This window comes from Nerophis lumbriciformis, linkage group LG16 (assembly GCF_033978685.3).
Source record: "Nerophis lumbriciformis linkage group LG16, RoL_Nlum_v2.1, whole genome shotgun sequence".
In the NCBI taxonomy this organism is placed as follows: Eukaryota; Metazoa; Chordata; class Actinopteri; order Syngnathiformes; family Syngnathidae; genus Nerophis; species Nerophis lumbriciformis.
The window spans coordinates 15,327,397-15,348,229 of record NC_084563.2 but is presented as its reverse complement, the minus strand read 5'-3'; the positions used below and the strand labels follow the sequence as shown (position 1 = coordinate 15,348,229).

The 20,833-nt window shown below is 36.5% G+C and overlaps 1 protein-coding gene and 1 long non-coding RNA gene across 5 annotated transcripts in view; one reads left to right on the top strand and one right to left on the bottom strand.

The window, feature by feature from the left end:
• Positions 1 to 20,833, bottom strand: part of pcdh19 (protocadherin 19) — a 184,119-nt gene that overhangs the window by 71,494 nt on the left and 91,792 nt on the right. For all 4 annotated transcript variants that reach the window (XM_061976702.1, XM_061976703.1, XM_061976699.1 and 1 more), the window contains exons 3-4: positions 12,726 to 12,784; positions 2,494 to 2,666 (exon numbers count right to left, since the gene is read on the bottom strand). In XM_061976702.1, coding sequence (XP_061832686.1) covers positions 2,494 to 2,666; positions 12,726 to 12,784 — 232 coding nt within the window. The remainder of the gene's footprint in view (positions 1 to 2,493; positions 2,667 to 12,725; positions 12,785 to 20,833) is intronic.
• Positions 1 to 20,833, top strand: part of LOC133617032 (uncharacterized) — a 125,060-nt gene that overhangs the window by 22,754 nt on the left and 81,473 nt on the right. The window lies entirely within an intron of this gene.

The following is a 20,833-nucleotide window of genomic DNA, read 5'->3' as shown; positions in this document are numbered from 1 at the left end:
CATTAAATAACACAATTTTTGTATTATCATATGATTTTATCGCCCAATGTTTAATCCCCATAAAGTATCCTTAACACGCAATATTTTATTTTAATAAATTTATTATTTCAAATTTTATTTTTACTACACAATTTGTAACTCGTTGAAATTTCCACTCAAAGTGCAGTATTGTAATGTATTTCATTTATAATAATCACATTATTTTTTTAAATATTTGTTTTAATTTAAATATTTCATTTAATAACACATTTTTCAGTTTTTCATGTTTAATCCCCGAAAAGGGTCCTTATCACGCAATTTTTTTTTTTTAATGCATTTAATTTACTGATATATATTTTTTTATATTTATAATTTTATTTTTACTACACAATTTTAAGTGGAATTGTAATTTCCACTTAACGTGCAGTATTTTATTGTACCATATTTTATAGTAATCCAATTGTTTTTAACTTATTTCATGACTATATATTTAAATCCTTGATAAATATCCTTCACACGATCTAGCTTTTTTAATAAATGTAATTTAATAATAATAATACAATTGTGTAGTTTTTATTTGATTTTATTAGCACAGTGTTTAATCCCTGATGAGTCATTTCCACTCTGCCGTGCTTCGGGTCATTTTTTAGAAGTTTCGACAACTGCGGGCGCGTATGCTCCACTGATCCGGTGCACCTGTTGGTGTTTTCCTGCGAGCCCTAAATAGCTCCCAGGTGCACGGCAACATCTGCAGACATCTTCATCCTCCTCAGCGTGACTGGCAGCAGTTAAGCATGAACACGACTGCTGCCAGACGACGGGATGTCTTTTTAAACGCTCCGGTCAGACATGAAACATCAACGTTGGCTAAATGATCCGTCTGAATAATGGATCACGGTGGACGCATGTAGAAGTCCACCTTTTGTGAGCCTAATTGCTGCCATGTCTGCTCTCTGTGATGCAGCGGGCCTTCAAGTGCAAACACAGAGGCTGTCAATCAATGACGTTGCCTGAGGTTGCATCAGACGGGACCATGAAGGCCCGCTTGGCAACAGGACTATTGTCAAAAGTTGTGAAGGGTACCAAAATAATCGACCAACTTCATAAACCTCGGGAGGATTCCAGTTTAAAACGTGCATCCCCTGAGTCCTACTATGACGGACAGAACACATCTGAAATTTCAAGCAACAATCAAGCGTGATCAATACATTAGGAAGGGAAATAGTCTGTCATTGCCATGGCGACATGGGCTGACCTCATTTGGGGCTCTGCGGTTTTAGTGACCACGTTCTCGGTTATGTCAATCACATGAAATGATTTTTTTCCTCAAACATGGGCAACTGGCAATGGAGGAATTGTCAAACACTCACGCATTTACATTACTGTTATATTTATGACTGTTGGGACATTTCCAGAGACAAAAAAAAAAGTAAATAAAAATGAGGCATCTGTAACTCTGGTATCATATATCCAACCCTTTTAAATCAATGAATAAATTAAGAAATATACATTTAATAAATTATTAAATATAATAAACGTTAGATATGAAATATTACAAATATATATTTTTTAGTAATTCACCTAAAAATCATTCTATTTACGGGAAAAGAAAAACTTAAAGATTGAAATATGAGCTGTTAAAATAATGTTTAATGAATTTGACAGTTTTCACCACGAATGTTCATAATTTTTCAATAAATAAAAAAAATTAAAATAAAACGGACCACCATGAACCACTGCTGGTTATTTATTTTTTTTAATTATCGAGCATTTCTTTCTGAATTATTTTTCAAAAAAATAAAAAAATGGTTAAACAGAATTTTTTTAAATATTTTTTTCTTTTAATTTCAAAAATGTTTTTATTTAATTTTTTTACAAATTCCCCCGAAATTTTTGAAACACGGTAAAAAATAAATAAAAAGGTGTTTAACAGGGACAGTGTACATTAACATTCTTCTATCTGTATTCGCCAAACGGCTTTTAAAAATACGACCTCTTAGAATTATTTTGTGAATTTTAAGAAAATACGGGAAGAAAAAACAAATAGCAACATTTAACGTTTTCCTCACATTTTCGTCATTTTTAAATAGTCTTGCATTTCTACTGTCAACAGTCTCAAAAGTAACGTGTCTCAAGGCCAAACTTCCTGAAGCTGTTCTTTGAACAAGTGGTCAGAACATCGCGACAAAACGCAACTATATAACCGGAAATTAACACCATCGAAACGTTGATGCGTAATGCATTTGCCGTTACCATGGCAACCAAGAAACACGTAAATTAGACCTGTGTATTCTTGCAATTGCCATTGAATTTGCGATCAAATTACCAGCCAACGAGTGGCGGTAGGAAGAAAACATGTCCTCCATTGTTGTGTACTTCCATCTATTATTTTTGAAGTGACTAGCGCTGAGATGTGTAGCGACAGACATTCCTCCTACACGCTCACGCTGGTAACATGAGAAGAGGATGCTTTTTCCTTTGTGTTGCTGCTGCACAATAACAGACGCGTCTTACCTTGGTCTGGCAGCTGGCAAACATTGGGGGGGACGGTCATGTTGAGCATGTCATTGACGGCCGTGTCAACGTAGTGTCCTCGATGGACGTCGTGCTCGCTGTCGGTCTGGTCGCTCTCCTCGTGCCCGCTGTCCTTCAGACTGTTCCCCTCCAGGTCCTTGAAGGTGGACGTGCTACACGGAGATGATGTTGATTAACTGTCACGTCACCTTCGCTCACATGTGTCCAGATTGTCGTGTGTGTGTGTGTGTGTGTGTGTCCGTGTCCTTCCCTCCTGTTTTCACAAGGACATCCTCATATATTCCCGACATATACCGTATTTTTCGGACTATAAGTCGCAGTTTTTTTCCATAGTTTGGCCGGGGGTGCGACTTATACTCAGGAGCGACTTATGTGTGGAATTATTAACACGTTACCGTAAAATATCAAATAATATTATTTAGCTCATTCACGTAAGAGACTAGACGTATAAGATTTCATGGGATTTAGCGATTAGGAGTGCCAGATTGTTTGGTAAACGTATAGCATGTTCTATATGTTATAGTTATTTGAATGACTCTTACCATAATATGTTACGTTAACATACCAGGCACGTTCTCAGTTGGTTATTTATGCCTCATATAACGTACACTTATTCAGCCTGTTCACTATTCTTTATTTATTTTAAATTGCCTTCAAATATCTATTCTTGGTGTTGGGTTTTATCAAATAAATTTCCCCAAAAAAAGGCGACTTATATATGTTTTTTTCCTTCTTTATTATGCATTTTTGGTCGGTGCGATTTATACTCCGGAGCGACTTATACTCCGGAGCGACTTATAGTCCGAAAAATACGGTATATGTATATACCGTATCTTACCAAATAGTAGCCCGGGTGTTTATTTCACAAAATCGATTTTGGAGACAGGCGTTTAAAAGAAGCAGGCGGTTATTTGCTTACTTACTAATAAAAGACAAGTTGTCTTGGATGTTCACTATTTTATTTAAGGACAAACTTGCAATAAGAAACATATGTTTAATGTACCCTAAGATTGTTTTGTTAAAATAAAGCCAATAATGCCATTTTTTGTGGTCCCCTTTATTTAGAAAAGTATCGAAAAGTACAGAAAAGTATCGAAATAATGTTCGTACCGGTACCAAAATATTGGTATCGGGACAACACTAATATATATATATATATATATATATATATATATATACATACCGTATTTTTCGGACTATAAGTCGCAGTTTTTTTCATAGTTTGGCCGGGGGTGCGACTTATACTTATACTAATATCATTTAGCTCATTCACGTAAGAGACTAGACGTATAAGATTTCATGGGATTTAGCAATTAGGAGTGACAGATTGTTTGGTAAACGTATAGCATGTTCTATATGTTATAGTTATTTGAATGACTCTTACCATAATATGTTACACTAACACGTTCTCAGTTGGTTATTTATGCCTCATATAACGTACACTTATTCAGCCTGTTGTTCACTATTCTTTATTTATTTTAAATTGCCTTTCAAATGTCTATTCTTGGTGTTGGGTTTTATCAAATAAATTTCCCAAAAAAATGCGACTTATACTCCAGTGCGACTTATATATGTTTTTTTCCTTCTTTATTATGCATTTTCGGCAGGTGCGACTTATACTCCGGTGCGACTTATACTCCGAAAAATACGCTAATGATCTATTTGCTTTAGAGTGCGTTCACATGTGTCATGTTTGGTTCGGTTAAAAGGAACCTTTACTCTACGAGTGCACTTTGTTCGGAAAAAGTGCTCAGGCAACCATCCCAAATCTGGTGTGCACCAAACTAGATATGGATCTCGGTCCGCTTGCAAGTGAACCATAGTTCGGTTCACATGAAAGTGTCCTTGGGGTTCTCAAAGTTTATTTTACAAGCAGTTTGTTTAATGCAAGATGCAGGGAAAATAATTGTGGTTTATACATGTGTATGTGTATGTACATTTGTGGTCAAAAGTTTACATACACTTGTGAAGAACATAATGTCATGGCTGTCTTGAGTTTCCAATCATTTCTACAACTCTTGTTTTTTTGTGATAGAGTGATTGGAGCACATACTTGTTGGTCACAAAAAACATTCATGAAGTTTGGTTCTTTTATGAATTTATTATGGGTTTACTGAACATGTGACCAAATCTGATGGGTCAAAAGTATACATACAGCAATGTTAATATTTGGTTACATGTCCTTTGGCAAGTTTCACTGCAATAAGGCGCTTTTGGTAGCCATCCACAAGCTTCTGCTTGAATTTTTGACCACTCCTCTTGACAAAATTGGTGCAGTTCAGCTAAATGTGTTGGTTTTCTGACATGGACTTGTTTCTTCAGCGTTTAAGTCAGGACTTTGGGAAGGCCATTCTAAAACCTTAATTCTAGCCTGATTTAGCTATTCCATTACCACTTTTGACGGATGTTTTGGGTCATTGTCCTGTTGGAACACCCAAATGCGCCCAAGACCCAACCTCCGGGCTGGGATTTTAGGTTGTCCTGAAGAATTTGGAGGTAATCCTCCTTTTTCATTGTCCCGTTTAAAGCACCAGTTCCATTGGCAGCAAAACAGGCCCAGAGCATAATGCTACCACCACCATGCTTGACGGTAGGTATGGTGTTCTTGTGGTTAAAGGCCTCACATTTTCTCCTCCAAACATTTTGTTGGGTATTGTGGCCATCCAGCTCAATTTTTGTTTCACCTGACCACAGAACTTTTCTCCGGAAGGTCTTATCTTTGTCCATGTGATGTCAGATTACACCAGTGTTTTTCAACCTTTTTTAGAGCCAAGGCACATTTTTAGCGTTGAAAAAATCCGGAGGCACACCACCAGCAGAAATCATTAAAAAACAGTTGACAGTAAAAAGTTGTTGTCGCAATTGTTGGATATGACTTTAAAGCATAACCAAGCATGCATCAATATAACTCTTGTCTCAAAGTAGGTGTATTGTCACCACCTGTCACATCACGCCCTGACTTATTTTGACTTTTTTTTGCTGTTTTCCTGTGTGTAGTGTTTTAGTTCTTGTCTTGCGCTCCTATTTTGGTGGCTTTTTCTCTTTTTTTGGTATTTTCCTGTAGCAGTTTCATGTCTTCCTTTGAGCGATATTTCCCGCATCTACTTTGTTTTAGCAATCAAGATAATATCTGTTGTTTTTAATCCTTCTTTGTGGGGACATTGTTGATTGTCATGTCATGTTCGGATGTGCATTGTCTTTGCTCCACAGTAAGTCTTTGCTGTCGTCCAGCATTCTGTTTTTGTTTACTTTGTAGCCAGTTCAGTCTAAGTTTTGTTCTGCATAGCCTTCCCTAAGCTTCAATGCCTTTTCTTAGGTGCACTCACCTTTTGTTTATTTTTGGTTTAAGCATTAGACACCTTTTTTTTACCTGCATACTGCCTCCCGCTGTTTCCGACATCTACAAAGCAATTAACTACTGGTTACCACCTACTGATATGGAAGAGTATTACACGGTTACTCTGCCGAGCTCTAGACAGCACCGACACTCAACAACAACACATCATTTGCAGACTATAATTACTGGTTTGCAAAAAATATTTTTACCCCAAATAGGTGAAATTAGATCATCTCCCACGGCACACCAGACTGTATCTCACGGCACATTACTGTGCCGCGGCACAGTGGTTGAAAAACACTGGATTACACAACTGTATATGTATACAGCTTGTATTTTAGGATGCAAATTTCAATTCCCAGTGAATTATTTAGAATATCACAGTATTGTATAGTGACCCATTTCGTACCATGAAGCCCTATTTGACAAAAATACCACCAGATTTGGTCCGGACCACAGCCGCAACGAATCTTAAAAACACATTTCGACATAATTCCGATCAAATAATTTTGGAAATCTTGGGGGAGGCGAGGGTGACTTGAGTCAGCGTGGCAGCTAAACGAACTGACATTTTGGATGTATGTGCTGCCTTCAATGGCATCTTCAATAAACCGGAATCCTTCAGTCGTTTCAATCAGACAAATACTGCAGTAATCAGGAATTCCGGGAAGGAAGATGTATGTAGGAAAAGCTGGAGGCATGCAAAGTGAGCATCTGCCTTGTGTGGGATTGTGGGTGGGGTGGGGGGGGATCACACAGTCAATAAAGACAATCAACAGCTGCACAGTAACAGTGTGATTTCCCCTCGTTTGAGTGCCATCCCACTGGAACAAATTCCAATTTATAAACAACACTAAATAGGAGGCGAGTAAATCAACATGTGTTCTGGCAGGAAGAGTGTCATCCAGCGAGAAGTGTGCTCAGACGGAATGCAGGTAAAAGCGAAGGGCGTTCCAAGGTAGCCGCATTGCCCAACGCTGGCCAAACATTTCCCATTGTGGTTGGAGGGGGGGGGGTTGCGACTGCCGACCCTGTGATGTTATCACCGTAATTGCACCTGTCCTAGGCCAGGCGGGTATGGGAGGTGGGGGGGCTCAATGGGTCCTGAGGGGGTTTTCTTTGTGGCCGGTCGCTCCGGGCCGGCACTTCAATGCTCTTTGTTTACGTTAATGCAGGAAATCTTCGGAGAGGAAATTGTCGTAATGGGGCTCGGGGAGGCCGAGAGAGTCGGAGGAAACAAAAGAAAGGGTTTATTGTAGCAAAGGCTGCAGGTACAAAAGGACAATTGTGGATTTAAATGTTGAAAAAAAAAAGGGAAAAAGCCACAGCTTGAGGGAAGTATTTTGGAACTGCCTTCCCACAAAGATACCCAAATTTAAAATGCCCACATGTGCCTTAAAAAGAAACAGGAAACGCATCGCTTACACGTTTCGATTGCTTGTTTGGATGATAAATGTCTTATAAGTACGCTTAAAACAGTGGTGTCCAAACTACGGTTCGCGGGCATGTTCAATTTGGTCCGTGAGGGAGAATTTTAAGTCGGTTTTAACATTGCTGCTTTGTCACCATCTTGTGGACAACATAAGTAATTGTAATACTTTGAATGAAACCAAGCGCATCATTTACTTGTATGACCCAATGCAAACAACCTTCCCTAGTCAGGTGGGAGAAAAAATCCCAACAGACATGGTTACACATAACTGTTTGTGGATATTATAAAAAAAAACGTCCACGCACCATAAAAAAATAAAAAAGAATTGCACCCATTTAAATCCATTACAAAGCATAATGGGAAAATGCAAAACACTCTCCACACTTATGCATGTTTGATGCACTTTAGCTGCTTGATATTTCTGATTTATTACAAAACTTTAAGAAGGTTGTCGCGGAAGTAAACAAGGTGAGAGTCAAACTTTCACATACTTTTAATATCCAATTATATTAATTATATATCCAGTGTGTGTGTGTATGTGTGTGTGTGTACACAGAATGTGTATATATGTGCATGCAGTATGTGTACAGAATGTGTATATATATGTTTGTGTGTATATATTTGTGTTAAATGTTTATGTATACGTGTGTGTGTGTATATATATGTGTGTTATATGTGTATGTATATATGTGTGTGTATATGTATATGTGAAACTTTACGCAGTCAGCTCTCAAACAATTATTTTTAGCCCAAAAGTTTGGACACACCTGCCTTGAAACCCTGCTTTTTTTTTTTTTTGATTCCAGGTCCATGTGTTGGCAAACAGGAAAAGTGATGATAGCCATAGAACAGGAAATGTTTATTGTATTGCAGCATAGGAAAGGGTCTGACTTGTCAGCACTATGAGCAACACATTATTACTATCCATCAGGTTTTGTTTGTCAGTAAGATAGCTAGTTGGTACATTTAAAAACATAACTTAAAAAGTTATGCTCAGATTTGCATTCAGTTTTTGGCATAAGAAACACGTGATTTAATTTTTAAGGGGGATACAGATTTTTTAAATTACATTAACTTATGTTTGTTATGAGGCTGAACATTTCTTTGTGTGTATGCTTGCAGCCAAGACAAGAGGGTTTACTCTGTTTCTTTCATTCCGCTATAGAACAAAGCATAAACCCTCTTGCAGCCTCTTTGGAAGCGACAGACAAACAAAACAAGCATGACATGTCAAGTGATTCTATTATTTTATTTATTACCTCCGCCAGGCAGTTTTGTATTTGCTGATTTGTCTGGTTTGTTTGTCGGCAACTACGGCAACACATTTACTTAAATCGTGTATTCTCTGGATTCCAAGGACAATGCTGTCATCTTGAGGAAAAACCTAATTTACATAACTCAAAAAGTAATACGTTTTGTAATTTTGGGGACAATCTGGATCACCATTTCAATCAATCAATCAATCAATCAATGTTTATTTATTTAGCCCTGAATCACAAGTGTCTCAAAGGGCTGCACAAGCCACAACGACATCCTCGGTGCAGAGCCCACATAAGGGCAAGGAAAACTGACCCCAGTGGGACGTCGGTGTGAATGACTATGAGAAACCTTGGAGAGGACCGCATATGTGGGTAATCCCCCCCCCCCCTCTAGGGGAGACCAAAAGCAATGGATGTCGAGTGGGTCTGACATAATATTGTGAAAGTCCAGTCCATAGCGGATCTAACATATTAGTGAAAGTCCAGTCCATAGTGGATCTAACACAATAGTGAGAGTCCAGTCCATAGTGGGGCCAGCAGGAAACCATCCCGAGCGGAGACGGGTCAGCAGCATTTGGATTCAGGATTTTTTTATATTTGCCTGACTGAGTTTTGCGATCACGGAGTGCTTTTATAATTTTTACTATTAACTACAAACACAAATATATTTAACAAGCTATGCTAATACAAATAGTAATTTCTATAAAACACCACTAGGGGATGCTGCAAACATGTCGGAGTCATTGTCGTTCATTTTATTGTAAACATGACGGATATGAACGAGAAAATTTTACTTCAAACATGGACTGTATATCAGGTGTTCTTCACCTTTTTGACCTCGGGGCCCAATGTTTCCACTACGGCGGGCCCCGGAGACTGCTCAAATATGTACTCTTACTAAGTAATCTTGATTTTAATCGTATTTAATAATTATATCTAACATACTTACAGTTTACAACCTTGTGTTGGATGCAAATTATATTTATTCAATACATAAACCTTAAGCTTAGGTCAGGCTGATTAGAAAAATAAATACTAGCAAAATATACTGCATACGAAAGGACTCATTAGTAACTGATTTTTATTTTTTTTTATTTTTTACAATTATGTTGTACCGGTACTTAAATAACCAAAAATAATTGTTTAACTAAATTTAATAAAGAATAGAATAGATCACTAAACTTTATCAAAAAAAGATTTATCGAGTGAAATAAAAATGATGTTGGTCGCAATCCAAGACATATCAAACTATTGTGGTCATTCTACAAACCCCGTTTCCATGTGAGTTGGGAAATTGTGTTAGATGTAAATATGAACGGAATACAATGATTTGCAAATCCTTTTCAAGCCATATTCATTTGAATGCACTACAAAGACAAGATATTTGATGTTCAAACTCATAAACTTTATTTTTTTTTTGCAAATAATAATTAATTTAGAATTTCATGGTTGCAACACGTGCCAAAGTAGTTGGGAAAGGGCATGTTCACCACTGTGTTACATGGCGTTTCCTTTTAACAATACTCAGTAAACGTTTGGGAACTGAGAAGACACATTTTTTAAGCTTCTCAGGTGGAATTATTTCCCATTCTTGTTTGATGTACAGCTTAAGTTGTTCAACAGTCCGGGGGTCTCCGTTGTGCTATTTTCAGGCTTCATAATGCGCCACACATTTTCAATGGGAAACAGGTCTGGACTACAAGCAGGCCAGTCTAGTACCCGCACTCTTTTACTATGAAGCCACGTTGATGTAACACGTGGCTTGGCATTGTCTTGCTGAAATAAGCAGGGGCGTCCATGGTAACGTTGCTTGGATGGCAACATATGTTGCTCCAAAACCTGTATGTACCTTTCAGCATTAATGGCGCCTTCAAAGATGTGTAAGTTACCCATGTCTTGGGCACTAATACACCCCCATACCATCACAGATGCTGGCTTTTCAACTTTGCGCCTATAACAATCCGGATGGTTCTTTTCCTCTTTGGTCCGGAGGACACGACGTCCACAGTTTCCAAAAACAATTTTAAATGTGGACTCGTCAGACCACAGAACACTTTTCCACTTTGTATCAGTCCATCTTAGATGAGCTCAGGTCCAGCGAAGCCGGCGGCCTTTCTGGGTGTTGTTGATAAACGGTTTTCGCCTTGCATAGGAGAGTTTTAACTTGCACTTACAGATGTAGCGACCAACTGTAGTTACTGACAGTGAGTTTTTGAAGTGTTCCTGAGCCCATGTGGTGATATCCTTTACACACTGATGTCGCTTGTTGATGCAGTACAGCCTGAGGGATCGAAGGTCACGGGCTTAGCTGCTTACGTGCAGTGATTTCTCCAGATTTTCCGAACTCTTTGATGACATTACGGACCGTAGATGGTGAAATCCCTAAATTCCTTGCAATAGCTGGTTGAGAAAGTTGTTTCTTAAACTGTTCAACAATTTGCTCACGCATTTGTTGACCAAGTGGTGACTCTCGCCCCATCCTTGTTTGTGAATGACTGAGCATTTCATGGAATCTACTTTTATACCCAATCATGGCACCCACCTGTTCCCAATTTGCCTGTTAACCTGTGGGATGTTCCAAATAAATGTTTGATGAGCATTCCTCAACTTTATCAGTATTTTTTGCCACTTTTCCCAACTTTTTTGTCACATGTTGCTGGCATCAAATTCTAAAGTTCAAGATTATTTGCAAAAAAAAAAATGTTTATCAGTTTGAACATCAAATATGTTGTCTTTGTGGCATATTCAACTGAATATGGGTTGAAAATGATTTGCAAATCATCGTATTTCGTTTATATTTACACATTTTCCCAACTCATATGGAAACGGGGTTTGTACATGACAAAACTGATGGAAACTTGGAAAAGCATGGAGGTCCACAACTTTTTTGTGTGTGGTTGGGTCAAGGACTTTGGTATCAAGACTCTCCCGGATAAATATCTTTTTTGCTCGGGTAAGGTTGCCTTTAATGATTTAACCTGGCGTCTACTGCCATGTTTGTTGCTGTTGTACGCACCGTTTACGAGTCGCGTGTTTTTCCCCATCTTTATCAAAATATAACTATAGATGTCAACATTGTGTATGTGCTGAAAGATTCATTTGATTGTTGTCTGTGGTAAAAACTTAACTTTTAGGGGTTTTTTTTTGTTTATTTAGACTCGCCGAGTTGATGCTTTTCGAAACACTCGTAGCAAACATGTGTTTAAGAAATACAAATAATATCAAGATAATACTTAAATAGTAAATGATAAAAGCATTAAAAGTATTTAAAGTATTTAAGTTTAATCCTTAAACGAAGTGATCTTGGCCTGGAGTGTGAGCTGCTTTTGTCTTTTTTCAATTCTGCCCTTTTTAATTACCTCTCTAGGAACTCTGAAGAAACGTTTATCCTTTTTGCGATTTGAACGATTTGTAGAGCTGAAAACAACACAGACCTGCTCAGTGGCCTTGTGGTTAGAGTGTCCGCCCTGAGATCGGTAGGTCGTGAGTTCAAACCCCGGCCGAGTCATACCAAAGACTATGAAAATGGGACCCATTACCTCAGCATGAAGGGTCGGAATTGGGGGTTAAATCACCAAAATGATTCCCGAGCGTGGCCACCGCTGCTGCTCACTGCTCCCCTCACCTCCCAGGGGGTGGAACAAGGGTCAAATGCAGAGGGTAATTTCACCACACCTAGTGTGAGTGTGACTATCAGTGGTACTTTAACAAGCATAGAGCATTTTCTCCTTCCAGAGAGGCGCCTAGTACCCGTTGAGAACATATCTAGCTTGACCACCACGCGTATTTAATGGGTGGGACGTGAGCCGGCGGTGACATCATTTTGAATCCATTGTTTTAGATAAAAATAACAATTTTGTTGGGGCGCCTGTGAGTAAAAATGTCTTTCTGTTGCCTTAAATAAATCAGATTTGCATCATATGTTTTAGCATGAAATTACAGGAATTAATCAGATTCCCCCAGTTGTATCTAATCTATATACTAATCTACATTTTTTTGTTTTCCCGCTAAATAAACTCAAGCACCCTTTTTTTTGTGTGTGTATTATCTTCCAATCCCTGCTATCCTAACGCCCTGCAAAGACTTACAAAGCGCTGCGAGGACTTCCCGCGCTCTCATTAGATAAAACCGTTTAGCGATAACCACGGTAACCGACGTGCGCCAAATACAACAGAAAACGTACCTTTTAATGAGGTGGGCTCTGCTGTTCACGTAACTGGAGTCAATTGAATAATTCTCCGTCTGTAACGCAGAACACAGGAGGGCAGGGGGGAGGGGAACAGAGAAAGAGAGAGACAATTAATAGTGGAAGAAGAAACTCAGATAATGTTAGCAGTAATTGGCTTTCAGGAGGAATGTTACTCCGCACAAAGGAGGATACTATATTCTTTAAAAGCACACACACACACACACGCTGACAGTTGAGAGCTGCTGGTCAGCCCGCCATCTTTAAAACGGAATCATTGGGGGAGAAAGAGGCAGAAAAAAAAAAGTTCCTCCGTTTCCCTTCCCTTGTATGAACTTCTCTGCCATGTTTGAGAAGATTACACATTAATGTGGAGCGAAATGAAATAAATAAAGAGCGTCGGGAAGGAGATGAAATTAAGAGCGTACCAGGGGGGAATCTTAACGCTGCAATTGCAGATGAAAAGACTTTTTTTCGGAATATGCATGCGATAGATCTCTGACCCACATTACAGAACAAAGTTCAAAGGCATTCATATTTCTCCAAGCATTTATTCTACCGTGTGTGTGTGTGTGTGTGTGTGTGTGTGTGTGTGTGTGTGTGTGTGTGTGTGTGTGTGTGTGTGTGTGTGTGTGTGTGTGTGTGTGTGTGTGTGTGTGTGTGTGTGTGTGTGTGTGTGTGTGTGTTGAATTCCAACCCTTCTTGAGACATCAACAAGGAAAAGTACCTTCCATATGAGGACCGGTGAACAAGTTAGGACATAAATCATGGTCCCAATACGGAAAACCATCGCATCTAATAGAGAATGTCTCATTTGCACCCCTGGTGGTGAAATCTATCAAAATTAGGGTGGTCCCAAAAAGGAGGGATTTCTCAAATTGACTGTGTGTCGGTTTTAAAAGTGCTCCCCCTCTGGTCAACATATGTAATAACAAATGTGTGTAAAAAATGTTTAAGTGCCCCCCTTCTGGCCAACATATTAATAGCAAGTGTGTGTAAGAAATTTAAATGTGCCTCCTTTGGCCAAAATGTATTAAAAAAATAAAAATAAAAAATCTATATAGAGACATACTCTAATAACTTGAAGTAAATAATGAAGATTAAAAACCAATTAAAAACCAAAGATTAAAACAAATAAAAATAACTAAAAGCAGTCTTTTTCTCAAATTGTGTCAACTTTTTTCTCAATTTCTCATATTCTTTCTGTTTCTGTATTATTGCAAGTTTTCTCATAAAATTACTTTTTTATGTAAAATCATTACTTTTTAATGCAAAATGGTGACATTTGTCATATGGAATTCTGACTTATCACAATATTGCCAATGTTTTAGTTTTTCTTGCAAAATAGTGACATTTTTTTTGAGTAAAATTATGACATGTCATAATTTTGGCAAGTAAAATTCCGATTATTATTATGATATTGCCAAAATTTTAAGAAAAGTGTGACTTTTTTCGAGTAAAATTCCAACTTTTATCATAATTTTACACAAATGTTCAGTTTTTCTTGTAAAAGTTTGTCTTGCGTTGAGTAAAATCACAACTTTTATTATAATACTGCCAAAATTCTAAGTGTTTCTTGTGAAATTGTGAACTTTCTCTTGTGAAATTCCAACTCATTTTTCACAACAAGCTTTTTTATATTTGCATAGTATGCATATATTATTAAGGTCGTGAATACAAATCTTTATATATCTGGAAAGGGTGGTCCTAAAGAGGTAGGCATTTTTCGGAGGTCTCAAGAAGGTAACAAATACAAGAGTGTGTGTGTGTGTGTGTGTGTGTGTGTGTGTGTGTGTGTGTGTGTGTGTGTGTGTGTGTGTGTGTGTGTGTGTGTGTGTGTGTGTGTGTGTGTGTGTGTGTGTGTGTGTGTGTGTGTGTGTGTGTGTGTGTGTGTGTGTTGAATTCCAACTCTTCTTGAGACATCAACAAGGAAAAGTACCTTCCATATGAGGACCGGTGAACAAGTTAGGACATAAATCATGGTCCCAATACGGAAAACCATCGCATCTAATAGAGAATGTCTCATTTGAACCCCTGGTGGTGAAATCTATCAAAATTAGGGTTGTCCCAAAAAGGAGGGATTTTTCAAATTGACTGTGTGTCGGTTTTAAAAGTGCTCCCCCTCTGGTCAACATATGTAATAACAAATGTGTGTAAAAAATGTTTAAGTGCTCCCCCTCTGGCCAACATATTAATAGCAAGTGTGTGTAAGAAATTGAAATGTGCCTCCTTTGGCCAAAATGTATTTTTTTTAAAAATGTATATAGAGACATACTCTAATAACTTGAAGTAAATAATGAAGATTAAAAACCAATTACAAAAAAAAAGATTTAAAAAAATAAAATAACTAAAAGCAGTCTTTTGCTCACAATGTGTCAACTTTTTTCTTATAAAATTGGGAACAATTTCTCATATTCTTTCTGTTTCTGTAATATTGCAACATGTTTTCGCAAAATTCCTTTTTTATGTAAAATCATTACTTTTTAATGCAAAATGGTGACATTTGTCATAGGAAATTCATACTTATCACAATATTGCCAATTTTTTAGTTGTTCTTGCAAAATAGTGACATTTTTTGATTAAAATTATGACTTGTCATAATTTTGGCAAGTAAAATTCCGATTATTATTATGATATTGCCAAAAAATTTAAGTTTTTTCGAGACAATTGTGACTTTTTTCGAGTAAAATTCCAACTTTTATCATATTACACAAATGTTCAGTTTTTCTTGTAAAAGTTTGTCTTGCGTTGAGTAAAATCACGACTTTTATTATAATACTGCCAACATTCTAAGTGTTTCTTGTGAAATTGTGAACTTTCTCTTGTGAAATTCCAACTCATTTTTCAGAAGCTTTTTTATATTTGCATAGTCTATATATATCATTAATGTTGTATATACACATCTTTATATATCTAGAAAGGGTGATCCTAAAGAGGTAGGCATTTTTCTCAGGTCTCAAGAAGGTAACAAAAACAAGAGTGTGTGTATGTGTGTGTTTTGATGGTGGCCCCTCCCAGGCCAAAGGCTATCGGAGAAAGAAGCAGTGAAAATTCAGGATCTGACCGCACAAAGTGATCAAATGCAGGTGCTTTGTGCTGAGAGACAGCAATGTGTGGGGGAGAGGGGGGGCGGGGGGGTGCTTTTACTTAAAATTCCACAGTGCAGATAGGAGATGCTGATAAAAAAACACACACAAAAAAAACGTTATGCGGGTCAAACTTGGACTTCCGTGAGGAGGAGGCAGCTGCATAGATAAGAAAGCAATGTTGAAATAATTACAAAAGAAGGGAGAATGATAAAGTCCATGCAGGGACTACAACTTTTGCTCAACAATATATTGACATACTAATTATTGCCAATAAACATTATTCTCATTAGACCATTGATGTAATGATGCAAGTATATCCTTACAAATGCAATAAACTTGTATTTTTTGTGTATTTTAACATTGCAATTGGAATGAAGACATTTAAATCTCCAAATTAAATAAAACAAATAACCGTAAAATATACTTTGTCTGTTGGCAAAAGTTTGCACAGGAACAAAAATTACAACCAAAAGCAATACTGTATCTTAAGGAAGGGTTTGGGGGGGTCTCAAGTATACACAACCATAACAATAAATGAAATATTTGAAAAAAGTTTTGACAAAGAAAGTTGCACTTCAATATTGAACATGTAGGCAGGGGTGGAGTTGGACATGACTTAACTGACAATCAAGTTAGGACCTTCTTAAACAAAACTGCAAAGTAACAATATAAATACTGCGGTTCAATCAGATTGATTAACAAGTGGGGAACTGCACTTTTTTAGGAATTTTGTCTATCGTTCACAATCATGAGGGACAAGAACACAGGATTTTAAAGATTATAGACGGAAGATGCAGCTGACGGGAGTCTCCGCTGTAGCCTTCAAAGCCTCTAAAACAATTTCAAAACCCTCCAACGTTTTATATACACACTGCAAGTCTATATATATATACAATGTAGTAACAGACACCTTCATAACAATATGTAACATGTACAATATACACACTGCAAATATATATATATAATGTAGTAACAGACACCTTCATAACAATATGTAATATGTTTTATATACACACTGCAAGTATGTATATAAGGTCGTATTAGACACCTTCATAACAATATGTAATATGTTTTATATACACACTGCAAGTATATATATAATGTATTAATAGACACCTACATAACAATATGTAATATGTACAATATACACACTGCAAATATATATATATAATGTAGTAACAGACACCTTTATAACAATATGTAATATGTACAATATACACACTGCAAATATATATATATATATAATGTAGTAACAAACATCTTCATAACAATATGTAATATGTTTTATATACACACTGCAAGTGTATATATATATATATATATATATATATATATATATATATATATATATATATCAGGTAGTAACAGACGCCTTTATAACAATATGTAATATGTACAATATACACACTGCAAATATATATATAACGTAGTAACAGACACCTTCATAACAATATGTAATATGTTTTATATACACACTGCAAGTATGTATATAATGTAGTATTAGACACAAATCACTTTGGCTTTTTTGCCGATATCCGATATTCCCATATTGTCCAACTCTTAATTACTGATTCCAATATCAACCGATACAGATATATACAGTTGTGGAATTAACACATTATTATGCCTAATTTTGTTGTGATTCCCCTCTGGATGCATTAAACAATGTAACAAGGTTTTCCAAAATAAATCAACTCAAGTTATGGAAAAAAATGCCAACATGGCACTGCCATATTTATTATTGAAGTCACAAAGTGCATTATTTTGTTTAACATGCCTCAAAACAGCAGCTTGGAATTTGGGACATGAGGTTGAGGTGGGCGGGGTTGGGGGAGAGGGGGGTGTTGAGGTGGGGGTAGCGGGGGGTGTATATTGTAGCATCCCGGAAGAGTTGGTGCTGCAAGGGGTTCTGGGTATTTGTTCTGTTGTGTTTATGTTGTGTTACGGTGCGGATGTTCTCCCGAAATGTGTTTGTCGTTCTTGTTTGGTGTGGGTTCACAGTGTGGCGCATATTTGTAACAGTGTTGAAGTTGTTTATACGGCCACCCTCAGTGTGACCTGTATGTCTGTTGACCAAGTATGCTCTGCATTCACTTGTGTGTGTGAAAAGCAGTAGATGTTATGTGATTGGGCCGGCACGCAAAGGCAGTGCCTTTAAGGTTTATTGGCGCTCTGTACTTCTCCCTACGTCCGTGTACACAGCGGCCTTTTATAAAGTCATACATTATACTTTTTGAAACCGATATCGATAATTTCCGATATTACATTTTAAAGCATTTATCGGCCGATACTATCAGCAGTCCGATATTATCGGACATCTCTAATAATTACTCCCTGTACGATGTGTTTTGTGTTCATATTTGTCGATGGATTAATTCGATTTACATTATTATGGACAAAGTTGCATCTGTTTTTGCCTTTGTCGGACCTTTTGGTGCGAATTGCTAATGAAATGTTTAGTCACATTTAAAGCAGTCATACACACGTGACAAAGGAAACTAACAAATACAACAAAGTTCTCCATGCTAGTCATCAGCCATTGTGCTGCCAGTTTCACACTATTTGTTAGCACCACACTGCTACAATGAATGTGGACAGTTAATGTGATTTATATCAAATTAACTGTATCCATTCCTGTTCTGTGGCTATCGTCACACTTTCCTCTTTTACCATCACTGGTACCTCTTATGTAGTCGCATGCAATATGTGGCATTGGATGCTACTTTTCCTCAGTTCTCTTGTCTATTATTAATGCTAATTATCGTTGCAGGGGCAATGAAGACATTCCCTGATGTATACATTATGATTTGCTGTGTTTGCTAGGGAAGCTTGTTCTCTTATTTTCTCCTTTTAGCCCTAATTAAACTTTGACCCCACAACTAAAGCGTAGATCATTCCTCTAAAAACATGATTTCATGCAAGATGTTGTATTTTTCTCTGCACATTTATATACCCTTGAGTCTTTAGGTTGTGTTCATGGACACATATTAGCGCCTATTATAAGACTAATTAAAATGTACAGTGTAACCTTAGTGTGTACAATGTGGAAACATTTTTGTCAACTTCTACCGTCTAAAAAGTGGAGGGACCATGTAAGACTTTACTAAATCTCAGTTCAGTCGTCATAAATAACTCTGGTTTAATTATTTTATTACTATTTGTGCATCATTTATTCATTATTTGTATTTATTTAGTTGTAATCGGCTTTAAGTGGCTTTTTTAAAAGTAATGTTTCTAAAAGAGTCTACTTTTGCTGCTAGCACAACAAAGCTAGCCTTTAAGTGGCGAGCTAATTTACACGTTCAAATAGATCAAATATACTGTACATAACTTTTGTAATATTTAACACTGATTAATGTTTGTCTGTTGGCCCTGCGATTAGGTGGCCACTTGTCCCGGGTGCAGCTGGGGTAGAAAATGGGTTGAGGGTGGGTAATCAACTTATTTTTACACTGTATAATAAAATATGATACATTTTTGAATACATTCATCCTTTAAAATGGGTTAACTTAGTTTAACACTTTTAATATATAATAACGTGTTAATGCATTCATCCTGTAATAGTAGTTAACTTATTTCAACACTTGTAAAACAAAACTTTTTAATGTATTCACTCTTTAAAGTAGCTAACTTATTCTTGCTCTTGTAAAATAGTTAATGCATTCATTCTTTAATGGTGGTTAACTTATTTTTACACTTGTAAAAAAAAAACAATGTTTTAATGTATTCACCCTTTAACAGTGGTTAACTTATTTTTATACTTGTAAAACGTAACAGCTTGTTAATGCATTCATCCATTAATGATGATTAACTTATTTTTACACTTTTAAAACATAACTTTTTAATGTATTCACCCTTTAACAGTGGTTAACTTACTTCTGCACTTGTAAAATATAACTTGTTAATGCATGCATCCTTTAATGGTGGCTAGCTTATTTTTGTGCTTGTAAATTATAACAACTAGTTAATATATTTATCCGGAAACATGACAAACCCTTTTTTTTTTTACACTTTTAGATATGATTACTAATTGCATCTGTCCTAAAATCAGTGCTTCCCAATTATTATTTTTTTGTTACCCTCCTCCCCAACGAATAATAACGTAACATTGTTTTTTTAGTCTGGAACAGAAAAGATTTGCCTGAAGTAATAAAAAATAAATCCTTATTTAATTGATATATATATATATATATATATATATATAATATATAATATATATAATTTTTTAATTTATTTTTTGAGCGACTTAAACCATTTGATACTGAAAAATGTAATTTAATAAACTCAATAAATAATAAATTCTAATTTATCAGCAAAATTAACTCAGGAACACAGTATATAAAACACTTTAATCTACAAAACAAACATGAATAAAATCAATTGTGCTGTTTTTTTAATTCATATATATATATATGAATTAAAAAAAGAAGTGAGTCAGGATTAATGGCTAGAATGAGCACATGTAGAGACCAGCGGGGTTTGATGCATGATACTGATAAAAAATGTTCCCCGGGGACCCTGGCATCACACCGCTACCCCCCACCCTGAAGGACTGCCTTAAAGTGTCATCTTTTTATTTTTTACACTTAAAAACATGATTATTTTGTATACATTCTTATAAGTGCTTTAAAAACATTGTGTGCAGTTAAACAGATTTCAGTGCAGGGGTTCTCAAACTTTTTGACCCGTTTTCCACCACTTAAATATTAACACTGAATTAGTAGTGTTACGCTTGATTTTAATCATACTCAATAATAGGGATGCGTTAAAATATAATATCGGAAATTATCGGTATCGGTATTTTTATTATCAGTATCGTTTTTTTTGTTTTTGTTTTTATTAAATCAACATAAAAGACACAAGATACTCTTACAATTAGTGCACCAACCCAAAAAAAACTCCCTCCCCCATTCACACTCATTCACACAAAAGGGTTGTTTCTTTCTGTTATTAATATTCTGGTTCCTACATTATATATCAATATATATCAATACAGTCTGCAAGGGATACAGTCCG